This window comes from Pseudoliparis swirei, chromosome 13, assembly GCF_029220125.1.
Source record: "Pseudoliparis swirei isolate HS2019 ecotype Mariana Trench chromosome 13, NWPU_hadal_v1, whole genome shotgun sequence".
NCBI lineage: Eukaryota > Metazoa > Chordata > Actinopteri > Perciformes > Liparidae > Pseudoliparis > Pseudoliparis swirei.
This window is the reverse complement of record NC_079400.1, coordinates 1,037,949-1,050,991: the sequence shown is the minus strand read 5'-3', so window position 1 is coordinate 1,050,991 and position 13,043 is coordinate 1,037,949. Positions and strand designations below refer to the sequence as shown.

The 13,043-nt window shown below is 47.0% G+C and overlaps 1 protein-coding gene across 8 annotated transcripts in view; it reads left to right on the top strand.

The window, feature by feature from the left end:
* Window positions 1–630: 630 nt before the first annotated feature.
* Window positions 631–13,043, top strand: part of LOC130203218 (uncharacterized) — a 46,386-nt gene continuing 33,973 nt past the window's right edge. For 4 of the 8 annotated variants that reach the window (XM_056429156.1, XM_056429159.1, XM_056429157.1 and 1 more), the window contains exons 1-3: window positions 632–1,519; window positions 3,635–3,712; window positions 5,199–5,264. In XM_056429156.1, the coding sequence (XP_056285131.1) occupies window positions 1,400–1,519; window positions 3,635–3,712; window positions 5,199–5,264 (264 nt within the window). In that variant the 5' untranslated portion in view covers window positions 632–1,399. Of the gene's footprint in view, window positions 1,520–1,630; window positions 1,638–3,634; window positions 3,713–5,198; window positions 5,265–13,043 lie in introns of those variants that run through there. The other 4 variants (XM_056429153.1, XM_056429154.1, XM_056429152.1 and 1 more) reach the window with 3 other exon arrangements.

Sequence of the window (13,043 nt, the reverse complement as noted above, 5' to 3'; positions counted from 1 at the left end):
AACATTAAAAACATATGAAATTAATGTAGAGACCTTCTATTACCTGTTTAAAAATAGGTCATGAAGAAACGCTTCTGTGTTCTGTATGTTATGGCTTTAGCCTTTAGTTACAATAATCAATGTTATCACCAAGTAAAGCCTCACCAATTAGCTTGTATTATTTCATCTGAGTTAACAGTTATGACTATTTAGCTAATAATGATGTTGGATAAAAGGAACACATATATTTTTTGTGACAAATATTTATCTTTCTTTTACTTTTTGTTTTTGCTGTTTTGTCCTGTTCTTATGGATTTTAAAGATTAGTACAACTCCCACCCCCCAACAAAAATACATCAACTAAAGAAATAAGCTCTCCTACTAACGAGGGTAACCTGACTAAACATACCCCGCAGCCTGTCTTTTCAGTTGGGAATGAACAAATATTAGCTCAGGCTAATATTAAAAACAGCACCGTTCTAGAGAGAAGTTGTTATTTGTTATCATGGGCGCTTTAAAGCCCACCTAGCATGAGGGAGACCATCGGAGACGCTCGAGGCTTCCTATTGGACGGTGAGAACACGGCCTCGGTTTCGGGCGCTTGTGATTGGTCGAGGTTACCGTCACTCACGACCCCGCTCTCTCTCGCGAGCACCTCCCGGCCGCGCGGCCCGAACGAGGGTTTTCAGGAAAACACCAACCGCAGACTGCGGGAACGGTGCTACGGGAACGGTGCTACGGCGAACGGGACCCGACGGAACGGAGCCCCCGGCGGGACAGCCGAGTCGATGGCGCTCGTGGAAGTTGGATAACGGTGTCTGGCCTCGAGCAGAGACGTCGGAAGCGTCACGGCGGGTTCAACGGCAAATGCGGTGTCGCCTGTTCGGCAGAGAGACGGAGAGCGAGAGGGGCCAAAGCGGACTCGCGCCCCCGGTGGAGCCGCTCCGCCTGATGGAGGCTGACGGGACCTTTGCGGTGAGCTCGAGGCCCGGAATGTCACCTGTGAAACGCCAACACCTCGTCGGAGGACGTGTCTTCTGAGGAGGGGGGGGAGACCGCGCACACCTGTCTGCGCTTTCGAGTTCTCGCCTGACAACTTCTCCCGTGCGCGTGCACACACACACGAACTAAAGTTATCGGGTTGGCTGCGCGAGGCGACCCCCTCAGGCAAGATGCCGGTCAGAGAGACCACTGAGCGGGAGGTCGCTCTGCGCCTCAGGTAACCCGGGACAGGTGACCAGCACGCGCGCTCTCATGGACTTCAGGCTTCTCTCTCAGGAGGGGTTGCGGTGACATTTCACCTGCAGCAACTTGATTCCAACATTTGAGCCGTTTTAGTTTTTCAAAACAACTTTTTGAGGATTAAAAAATATATATATAATTTTTTTCTCTCATCCAAGTGCCGCCTTCTACGTCAACCATGTCATCCAAAGACAATCCTTGTCGGAAATTTCAAGCCAACATTTTCAACAAAAGCAAATGCCAGAACTGCTTCAAGCCCAGAGAATCCCACCTGCTGACCGACGAAGACCTGAACCAGGTGAACCAGCGATTTGTGTTTTAACCATACTAACATCCACTATGAGAGCCTGTTGTTACCGCTTGATGTGCACATCTCAAACCTGTTGTCATGTGTCAACAGCCCCTGAAGTGCAAAGGTGAGGCTAACTGGAGACCATTAGTTTCCAGAGGGAACACTTGGTATATTGACCTCAATGCATGCAGCTATCGGCCTCCACCTGGCCCCCCTCCCACTCTCCCAGCAGTCATTTCACAGTTGTCTTCGTGTCCATGCGATTACACTTCTGTGCGTGTTATGCATGCATTGGAGTGTTTCAAAACCCGATTGCTGTGTTGCAATACCATCTTCACAAATGGACCCGTTCCAATGATCTGCTGCTGCCGGGGTCGATGGGTTGTACAAAAGAGACGTCAAGGCAGACTGAACTCTGTCGGCCGATGTCGTGAACACTCCTCTGGGTAATCTTGTTTTACGGGACAGGGTCAAGGGTCACCCATTTCAGTTTGTCTGTATGCCTGACGCTTGTCCTGGAGGTGGTGTCTTTGACACGGCTGGGCGAGGGCGAACAGACAAATGACAAAGCACACGTTTTCCTGAAATGTCCTCCGTTGTGACCATTCTGTTGGAATGGAAATAATCTTGGGGTTATTTGTTCTTCTCTGTGGAATATCGGACCCAGCGGCTATCGGCCTTCTCCTTTGATAACTGCACCCAGTGGAGGATCGATGGACAGAGGCTGGAGTCCCAGCGCCGCTTGGCCTTGTTGTTCAACAAGTAGATACTGAGGGCCAGTGAATCTATTTCCATCCGTAAATCTGCTTTTCATTCCTTTCGCCAGCCCACCAATGCACCGCTCAAAGCCCCACGCTGCAAAATGACCTCGGCATTTGTGATGTGGGGTAAACAGTGTGTGTGTGTGTGTGTGTGTGTGGGGGGGGGGGGGGGGGTGAACACACGCGAACTCTCTCAAATGCCGTTTATCCACTGAATCGCTGGAGGGTAAAAGATGACCCCGATTCCTCTCGTCCATGTCTCTCCCCCGGGAGGACTCGCCATTTGAGCTGCTGTCCGGTCACGGGAGGAAGGATGGGACGCTCGGCCCGAGTGTCTGTCCCCGGCTTCAGGCTAAAGCCAGGAGCCGGCTCGTGTCCCAGCATGAGGGATTCACCCCCAACGCTCTTTCCAACTGTTCTTCCCTGCAGTCACATCATCAAACAACTTGGCCCAGGTGCTATTCTTACGTGTCGCCTCTCAGGCCGCCTTCCAGACATGTAATGTCGTGTTTGCTCGAGCTCTTGACCGTCCAAGGTTACGGCTGGTCTTGCGATTACAAAATCATCGAGCTGAGAAATTTGCCGTACCTCATGTAATGGAAGCGAAACAGGATTCCAGTGGATCGTATTTGGCTTCACATGGGAGGAAGTTATGACTGTAATCAAACCACTGATGGAGCGACGTGGAGGTGCAGGCGGCTTCACATGTCGGTGCTTTTTCGACTTGATTTGTTGGATGTTGCTGACAGACACTGTTGGATTACGTAAGGGACCTCGTCTGTTAAGCTCAGGTGTCGGTTAGAGTGTAAACGTATTGAGTCAAATGTGTGCAGCCCTGCAGTGGTTATGCAGAACGAGCATGGCGAGAGTTCAAGTGCCAGAACGCTTTCAGGAGGACTGCCGGGCCAACTCGCGTTTCTCAGGACGAGTTCGAATTGAAAATCTGGAGCCACAAAAGCTCTCCGGCTCGGTGCCGCTTCTCTTGCTAACTCCTGCCTCTCGCTGCCCCTCCACCCACCAGTCCACCCACTTACAGGATCAGAGAGGAAAGCATGTGCGTTAGCCTTTCATTTCTTTAAACCCAGGCCAGCATGGTGCTCTGGAACACAGCCAGCTGGAGAATGTAGCCTGCAGTGACTAATGCACACCTTCCTGAGCTAACATGTGTGTGTGTGTGTGTGTGTGTGTTCTTGTCATCTTGTCTGATATTGGGACGCAATTTTAAAGCAGGCACGAGCCTCCAGTTATATCTCCAGTGAATTCAAATGTGTAGAATGGAACTGTCCATCGACGAGTTAACTAGTTAACGTGCCTTTCAACCTGTTGGCCTTAACACTGTCGTCTTGTTTTCCTTCACCAGGCGAAGCCGATATATGGAGGATGGCTGCTCCTGGCACCGGAGGGGACCAACTTTGACAACCCCTTACACCGATCTCGGGTAAGTGGTTCCGTTGCTGGACTCGGAACAGAGCGTACCATTTTGCCTCTTCAACTCTTTTTCACTTCCTATTAAAAGACATTTGGTGCAGCTTAATAAAAAACTAAATGAACACCTTTTATTTTGACCCATTGTCTAGAGCGTCTGCTCATTCAGAGTCGATCTCTGCAGTGCCTGTGATTTTGTGTTCGACAGCTTCGACTGAGCGATAAAGTTCAGTCCATGAGGCCAGCTCGTCAGTTGAGGAGCGTTCCTTTAGTCTCTCATGTGACGTCTGACGAACGGGACGTCTGGTTGTTGTGGCTCCGGTAGCGGTTCCATGGGTTCAGCAGCTTCCTGTGGGAGGCTTGGCCCTCTATCAGAAGAAGTCTCATTCTCCAGCAATAATGAGCCTAATATTGACTTTATTCCACGAGTCCTGCTCCCCTAACATCATGTAATGGGAGACTTGCTCCGCTTCCTTTATCAGCTTCAGATTATGCTGTGGTGGTACATCCCAAAGAGGAGAAGGAATGTGGGGGAGGAGAAGGAAAAGTCCCAGTTCTCACAGCCACACTGATGGCTTCCATATGGGTTTTATAGGAAAAGCACCTCTGGATGCTTCAACTACTGTCAACCGACTGCTGTGCTGCTTTGACGTCGCCGATGTGTTCGGCCTATTATTACAATCAGCTTTTCACCGCCGTTGTATAATTGCTGGCCTGTAGTGCTGAGGTCAGCAGGTTGGTCAGGTTTCAACTGACCAACAAACAAATCACAGAGAGAAAAGAGCTGACCTGTTGGATGAGTCGTGTTTCAGGACCACTTGGTCCGACCGGATGCTGGTCTGAGGCTGTATATGTCCAACATCACCTTTTTAATGGATGACTGTGAAGCGTGTCGGCACTTATAGACCTGCCACTGCCTTTTAGCTTACACAAGACCTCTCAATATTTCATGGATTGGGCTCAGTTGAAATTGGAGCCTAGGATATTTAACATGGTGCATTTAGGAAGGGGGGGGGGGGGGCAGTGCGTCAAGCCAGAATAAAGAAGATCAATGTAAACGGTCACCATGTAATTTTCACAATTATTGGCAGAATTAACAATGTGATCAAACGGTAAATGTACTCCCTTGTGAAAATATGATGGGCTTCCCCTGGCGGCTGGGGTCCATTAACATTGTGCACTTCATACAAACATGACATGAAACTGTCAACTCATCTTTTTAAGGTTATGTGCATTTTACATACAAGATAGATTCATTCAGCTGTGACTTTAAAAAACTGGGGTTTTACGATTTGCGTTTGGTGTTTTAGCTTTTTTTATTTTTCCATATATTTATTTATAGAGAAAAACAACCCTTTCTGATTGTTGAACTGTCATAGCTAAAAGTGGCTGATGTCAAATATGACATCTTTTTCTTTTCCACCTGTTGCTTCATCCGTTACAGAATGTGTGTGTGGCTTCTGGATGTTACCCGCTCAGTAATTTTATTTCCTTTGCAGAAATGGCAGAGGAGGTTCTTCATTCTCTACGAGCACGGCTTACTTCGCTACGCTCTGGACGAAATGGTGAGTGAAAGCTTTCCTCCGGGTAGCTTTAAATATATATATATACGTATATTTAAAGTGTATGTTTTTTCCGTTTTAGTCTGTCATTTTAGTTTGTCATACATTTATATCTACTTTAATATAATCTACCAAAGCTTTTACATTTCTATTTTATAATCAGAAGAAACGAGTCAAACTTCTTGGGAGCAGAACGTCTTTTTTTTATAAAAACGTCAAAGAAAATTTAAATCACAGCTCTTGAACCAGCAACAATTTAGCTTTTTGACAATCGGTAAGATAATACAGCAACATATAGTTTATTTAAATTTCAAATAAAGGGTTTGCTCTGTTTTCAGTTGAATCAAATGAAGATCCTGAGCACTATCTGATTATTCACAGTAGTTCTGGTATCACAGTGGAGACTTCCTGTGTCTCCTGTTGGTGTGTTTGTAGGTCACTTGTTTGAATGCTATAGCTTCCGGGTTCTCTATGCGCTGTAGCGCGTGGCCCACGCTGAATATTGATTGACCCAAAGGGGCTCGCTGTGCCTTTTTTTTTCTTTTTCTAAACGTGGACGTGCAATTTGAAAAGAGGTGACAGCAGAAGTAGTTGAAACAGCACATGCTTTGTTGCTTTTCACCCTTTCATACTGTATGTGGCATTTTCTGGCAGAGGAGAGATGCACTGGGAGGGGTTATGTAATGGAAGCAGCAGGAGCTGGGACGCTTCTTCTCAATTCAATTCAGTTTATTTGTAGAGCCCATTTTCACAAATTAGAAATGTGTCTCAGAGTGCTTTACAATCTGTACACATAGACATCCCTGACCTTTGACCTTTGACCTCACATGGGATCAGGAACAACTCCCAAACAACCCTTCAGGGTAAAAGGTCAGACCCCTTGAGGAGAGAACAGAGGAGGATCCCTCTCCAGGATGGACAGGTGTCATAGATGTCATGTGACCAGAAGGAATCATTACACACTAATTAAAACACAGGAACCACACAATGAAGATGACAGAGTGGATGAAGAGTTGGTAGTCGGCATATTCCACCATCCAGACCTCCACCATCCATCAGATGGAGGTGGAGAGGAGCAGTTGGCGGAGTCTCAGCAGTGGGCGGAGTCTCAGCAGGGCTTTTACTGTGCCCTTTAATGTCATTTCTTTCCCCGATAGTAGAAATATGCTCCATGTTGAGTGGAGAGGCTACTATTGGCGTAGTGCATCCAAGTTTTCTTCCTCTTTTTCTCTTCTTAAACCAAGGTTTTCTTTGTTCTAAACATGCCAAAAAAAGTTTGGCCTAAATGTCAAGCTCTATTCAAAAGATTGTGTTTGTGTGTATTCTGGAAGAGACAAAGAAAAAGAAGAGGATGTGCTGCTTCCATTCATCTCTCTGGATGTCACTCATCATCTTTTCATCCCCGCTCTGAATGGAGGATCAAAAGAGAGAGTGGGATGGCAAGGGTCGAGAGCTGGAAATATCGAGTGACACCAAATATAGATCCTCACTTGTCACACCAAACTCATTAGAATACTTGTTTAGTGTTGAATAAACAGCTGCATCAACTCGGCTAATTGGCTCTCAGGCCCTCGTTTTCTGTGGACAAAGGGGTGCAATTATTATTTGGACTATTTGAATATCAGGTAGTTAGTCTGAGTGGTGTACGATTTTAATGAAATACAGTTTAATTCCTTCCACTTTTTATAGAGAGTATAGGTAATGACGTAAAATACATCTAGTGCCACGACGTGGCCTCAATATGCAATAAATATTAATATTAAGTGTGTGAATGATTGTATTTATAATTGTTTACTGTCCAATCCAAGTATTGTTTTTGTCCTTTTTTAAAGTGATCTCAGCTTAGCCATTATTGCATTATGCAGTGGCGCAAAGAGGCAGCACCTTATTGCACTGCTGTGCAGTCGGTCATTTGTCCAAACTTGATGATAAGTATAGTTTGATATTTGATAAAGTGTGCAGTAGTATGCATATAGCATGCGGTTAAAATGTTCAGTGCAAAATGTTTCAGATCGCTCCAATCGACATTAAATAGAAGAAAGAGACATTATGATCAGTTTAAATGCTGTATTGTTAATGTCATCGGGTCACATCTAAAGACGGCCAGCTTTCTCCAGTATCACGTCGCTCCAAACCACATCAGAGCCCTGGTTGGGGTTGAGATGAGGAGGTGCCCCTCCGTTTTCCTCTCGGCCTCGTTTCATGACTCTTGTGGCTCTAACCAAACCCAGATGCACTGCGGTCCCAACCTGCAGGATGTGGCTCCGGGGAGAAAGGAAAGGGTTAGCGAAGGCCTGGCCGAGAGCGCGGCTTTCGAAAGCCATCGGTTTTGGGGTTGCCCACCTACAGTGAACACCCGACACGACGCACCGGCGTGTTATGCTAAGAGCAGCTGTGGCTTTGAGGAGCCTATTGTTAGGGATGGGGATCGTTGTTTCCTTCTTTTCGATACCGGTGCTAAAGCGGTACTTTTAAAACGATACCGGTGCCTAAACGGTGCCTGAACCGATACTTACAACAACAACAAAAAGAAACTCAAAACGACGATTGACAATGAGGACATTAAAAACCTCTTCGGCCAGATTCCCTGTAAAAGCCGTTCTCGTGGAGCACTGACAAAAACAACAGATACGAGCCACGAGCTGGCGCTAGCCACGGGCTGGCGCTAGCTACGAGCGTGACAGTCTGATATCCGCTTAGACATGTTTATAATGGATGCTTTATTTTATAATTATTTTCAATTTCAGGCGGCGAAAGGAAGCACCGAAATGTGCGTTGCGTTCGGTACCCAACCCTACCGATTATTATTCACAAGAGACAAGTGGTACAAAAAAAGAAAGTGCAGCTTCTGTATCTGAGAGAAAGTGACGAGGTGGATAGCTGAAAATGTTGGCCAGCATCAAGCGTGTGCTGCCGTGCGACGCTGCCGTGTTCCTGGCATCGGCCTCAAAGAAGGCGTGAACGTTTCTTTTGTGTCCGCGACGGAATCTTCGAACTTTACATTTTGTTCGCTGTAATCATGGAAATGAGATCCGTGTCCTCCCACAGCCCAATTGGCCGTGTGTCCATGCTAGATTTCTCCGAGAGCGAGCCGACGCAGTAGTTCCAGGGGAGCGTTGCCAGGGTGACATGTTTTGTCCCTTTTGTCCAGCAACCCTGTGTGTAACACCGGAGAGAGCGGTTCTCCGCTGTGCGGAGGGCTCTGGCGTTCTCTGGCAGCGCGGCCGAGTGTGTGGGCTGAGGTCGTCGGCAGTCACGTGGCGAGCAACCCGTTTCTACTGTATGGAGAGAAGAAGCCCATCAGACACTGCTCAGCTGAGGTGGTCCGGGCATCTGATCCGGACGCCTCCCTTTTCCAGGCACGTCCAATGGGAGGAGACCCCGGGGAAGACCAGGACACGCTGGAGGGACTACATCTCCCGGCTGGCCTGGGAACGCCTCGGGATCCCCAGAATGAGAGGGAACATGTTGAGGGCGAGAGGGAAGTCTGGGTCGGCCTGCTGGGTCTGCTACCCCCGCCACCCGACCCCGGAGTAAGCGGATGAAAATGGAACGGAACGGACACTTCATAGAAACGACAGAGTTGTAGTTTGCGCTGTGTTTGTGTGACTGAATGCACCTGGGAGCCAGTCAGGAACAGGTGTGCAAGGCTTCAGCCGCCTTGAGGTAACACTGTTGAGAGAGAGAAAGGAGGGGGGGTCTTCTAATCATTCAGAGTCGAGGTAAAGATTAATGAACAACGTGGACAGAGGCCATCCAAACACAACTGTGTGAATACGCTGTTCGAGTTGTTTCAGCGATGTGACAAACACACACACACACACACACCAAATCCATTATCGCCTCGTGCAAAGGCCAGTTCCAGCTCTGTGGGTGTAGAGAACTCTCCGGCTCAACGAAGCCACTTTAATGACATCAGCGCACGTTAAAGTGATCAACACCCTCACTCTAATAACTGCTTTGCTATGCGGTCCTAAATATCCCACGCAACACCCAGCTCCCATTGACCTCAGCTTGACCTTCTCCAACCTGACGCACACCCTCATGTGATCCTCAATGTCTCAGTCTTTGTTGTGGTCTCAGTTCTCTTTGCTTTTCTTTGTAATACATTGTTTTGCACTGAAACTCTTTTATGACCTTCTGACGGAGCACCGGTGACAATATTTCCTCAGGTTCACTGGTGGCCATCGAAAAAGACGTTCCACATTGTGTTCTGATGCTTGTCAATTAATGTGTTTAGTTCCCGATTGACCAGAACACCTGGAAATAAGATGAGTCTACCTGTTGAGGTCCACTCAGACGGCTCGTGAATTGCATTTGCTTCCCAACTGCACTGCAGTCCGTACCACAGCCTGATCCATTGTTGTTCCGAGGAGAACATGATGTCATTCTCATTTCATCTTAACTCGATTAATTTCCAGTGTTTACTGGAATTGAAATAGTGGACCCCTGCCCCACAGCGCAGTCCAAGAACTGAGAGTTTTGACAAACTTCCCTTCATTTCCCACACACTTGTGCATTCTTTTAACCTGAGGCACACTATGCCGTTGCCTCTTCCAGACACAAGCGTAGACAACCTCCGAACTTTTACGACACGCTGAAACATGCATAAACTCTCCCTTCTCTAGCCCTGTGAAACGTGAAATTGAAGGCTATTTTTAAACCAATTCTGAGGCGCTTTTGTTGGTTTTGGGATTGGAGGAGAGCTTTCCAGGGAATGGATGATCGGGCTGGCCTCTCAGCTGTGTTGTTGCCTTCAGGCTCAACCCCGCCTCATAACGTTGGGGATGCTTATCGGGGAGCTGCAGTCTTCCACTCGCAGCAAGGCGTGGGAAACCGAGTGGAGAGGCGAGTTCAGACGGCCTGCAGTACACAAGTGTTACAGTACAATACGGATCGATGGATGATTTTAGGACTGAAAGACCGATTGGAGAGAGACGCAGATAATTTAGAAGGAAAAGGGTCAATAATGAGTGCCATGTTGGTCACTGCTCGTGTTGATAAGACGTGGTAGTTTACCCTATTGGGTCGTGGGTTGCTGACAAAGTGTGGGTCCTGTGTGAGGCGTGTGTTGGTTTCGTAGAGATACGGTGCGTGAGAGTCTTCTTTAACCCCTGCCCTTCCTTCCTCGTGGCTCCAGTAGGGACTGATCTGCTGGAATGTAAACAGCCATGGATTACAGTGGGGTCACTGTTCCCATTGCACAAAGCCACAAAACCATGGGAACAGCCATTCACACAGCTTGTAGTCATCAGGATCTACGACACTGTGACTGCCACTCAACCCCAAAAACTGTCGCCCAATTTACTGTATTTATAGAGGGACATTCCCTTGTTTTTGTTTTTGTGTACAGAAATGGCGAACGTTTTAATCCCAGGAATTCCCAAACTGTGGGCCGAGGGAGGCTGACCACAATGAGGGTGCCACACACCGGGCCTTCTTCTCTCCCCTTTTAGAAACCGCTGTGCGGGCGGCGCGACCAACCAGTAGGAGTCGAATGTGCGTCAACAAATGAGAGGCCCGAGCGTCATCGTTTAAATATCTTTTCTTGTAAAACGTCAGGTTTATCAACCAGTGGGAAAACTTCTTCAACATGGCATCCCCAATGTCAAGGCATCTTGGCGAGGTCTTGTCTAGTGCTGACCGGTACACCCTATTTTAATCATCAGAGCGATATGGCATGCAAACATTATTGTGACACGCAATGAATAAGCAAATAACAAAAAAAACTGTATTAAATGGTATTTATATATATATATAAACAAACCATAACCCTGTATTAAATGGTATTTTATTTATCTATTTCATTATTTATTCATTTATATATATATATATATACACATATATATAAATAACCAAAGCCCTGTATTAAATGGTATTTTATTTATTTTTATATATATATATATAAATAAATAAAATACCATTTAATACAGGATTTGGGTTATTTGCTTATTCATCGCTGATGAGAGAGAGAGAGATCCTGTGGTGGAGACAGGAACGTGAACCAGGTCAATTGAAGATGAACTGTTACTCGAGGTGACAACAGCTATGCCTGTTTCTGTAATTGCAATGGAACCGTCTCAAGTTTAAAGTCAATAATGTATAAATGCACCTGTTCAACAAGCATTAACATGATACCGACATTACAAAAGCAATATTCCATCCTGCCTTGACCCCGCCGTCTCGTCCACCGCATCAGTCGTAGTCGTATGCAGACCCGTGGATGCTATTCCGTTGAGTGTTCTCTTCGTGAAGCCTCTGAATGACTTTACGTTCCCTCCAGTAAGTCACAGTGTGTGTGTCCGGGGATCTCATTGTGAAGCGGTGACGCGCTGTTGTTGACAAGCTCGGAGTAATAAAGTTGTTGCAGTCTTGTTGCAGACTAGTGAGCCTCAGTGGTATTATGTTATAACTCATTAAGTATCTGCACGACATAACCCTCGGCTACACGAGCGAGAAAAGCATCCCCGTCTAGTCATGATGAGTCATTCACGCCGTCCTGAGGACGGCGTGAATGACTCATCATGACTAATGTCTCCGTTCTTCTTTCTCTAGAAACTTCACTCGGGAATGTTCTTTACTTTATTGTCATTGATTTTATAAAGGGACTTTGCTTTTATAAATATTTAGGTTGCTGCTGTAACCGTTACTTTATTTTTATTATATTGAATTTTAACTTCTGAAAATAGAGAGAAGCAGGTCTACAGAGGAAATGTGTGGCTAATATGTACTTTACAATATGTGTTTATCGTAAGTCATATCTTTATCGCAGAAATTATTGCACAATGCAGATTTTCCTCATATCGAGCAGACCCGATACTCTTCCTAGGCTTTTATCGACCCGAAACCAAGCAGCATGCATGACGTCATAGATCCATCTGCCTGATGGATCATCCGGGTCTGGATCGTGGAATACTTCTACTACCAACTACGCCATGGCCCTGCTGAGACTCCGCCCACTGCTGAGACTCCGCCCACTGCTCCTCTCTACCTCCATCTGATGGACGGTGGAGGTCTGGATGGTGGAATATGCCGACTACCAACTCTTCATCCACTCTGTCATCTTCATTGTGTTGTTCCTGTGTTTTAATTAGTGTGTAATGATTCCTTCTGGTCACATGACATCTATGACACCTGTCCATCCTGGAGAGGGATCCTCCTCTGATCTCTCCTCAAGGGTTCTGACCTTTTACCCTGAAGGGTTGTTTGGGAGTTGTTCCTGATCCCATGCGAGGTCAAAGGTCAGGGATGTCTATGTGTAGATTGTAAAGCACTCTGAGGGGAATTTGTAATTTGTGAAAATGGGCTCTACAAATAAACTGAATTGAACTGAATGTCAGCCGCCGTCTCCCCGTCGGTTCCGAGCCAAGGAGTCGACCTTGCTCTGTTCTCACGAGAGGAGATTGACCCGAGCCGGACTCTACCTCCTTGACATTGGGCCAGAAGCCGCGTGGCAGTCCGTGAAGACGCCGTACGTCCCCGCTCAAGCAGCGGTTCTGATCCGCCGGCTCCCATTGGTCACTAATCAAGGGGCTCGCTGCCCTCCGAGTGACCCGACATGCGGGTCCACTTTCCATCCGAGTGCTTTGCTTTCTGAAGAGACGCAGCTCTTCCGTTAGCCGGGATGATTTAGCTGAACGCAGTGAACGTTCTGACGTTGTGTTTTTCTCTTGATCTCTGAATCCGTCTTTCTGTTGGCGTTCACGTCTGACCCCGTCTGTGCGCTTCAGTTTTCACCGGAGCACTCCTTCATTCCGGATGTGGCCGAGATAAAAAATAATG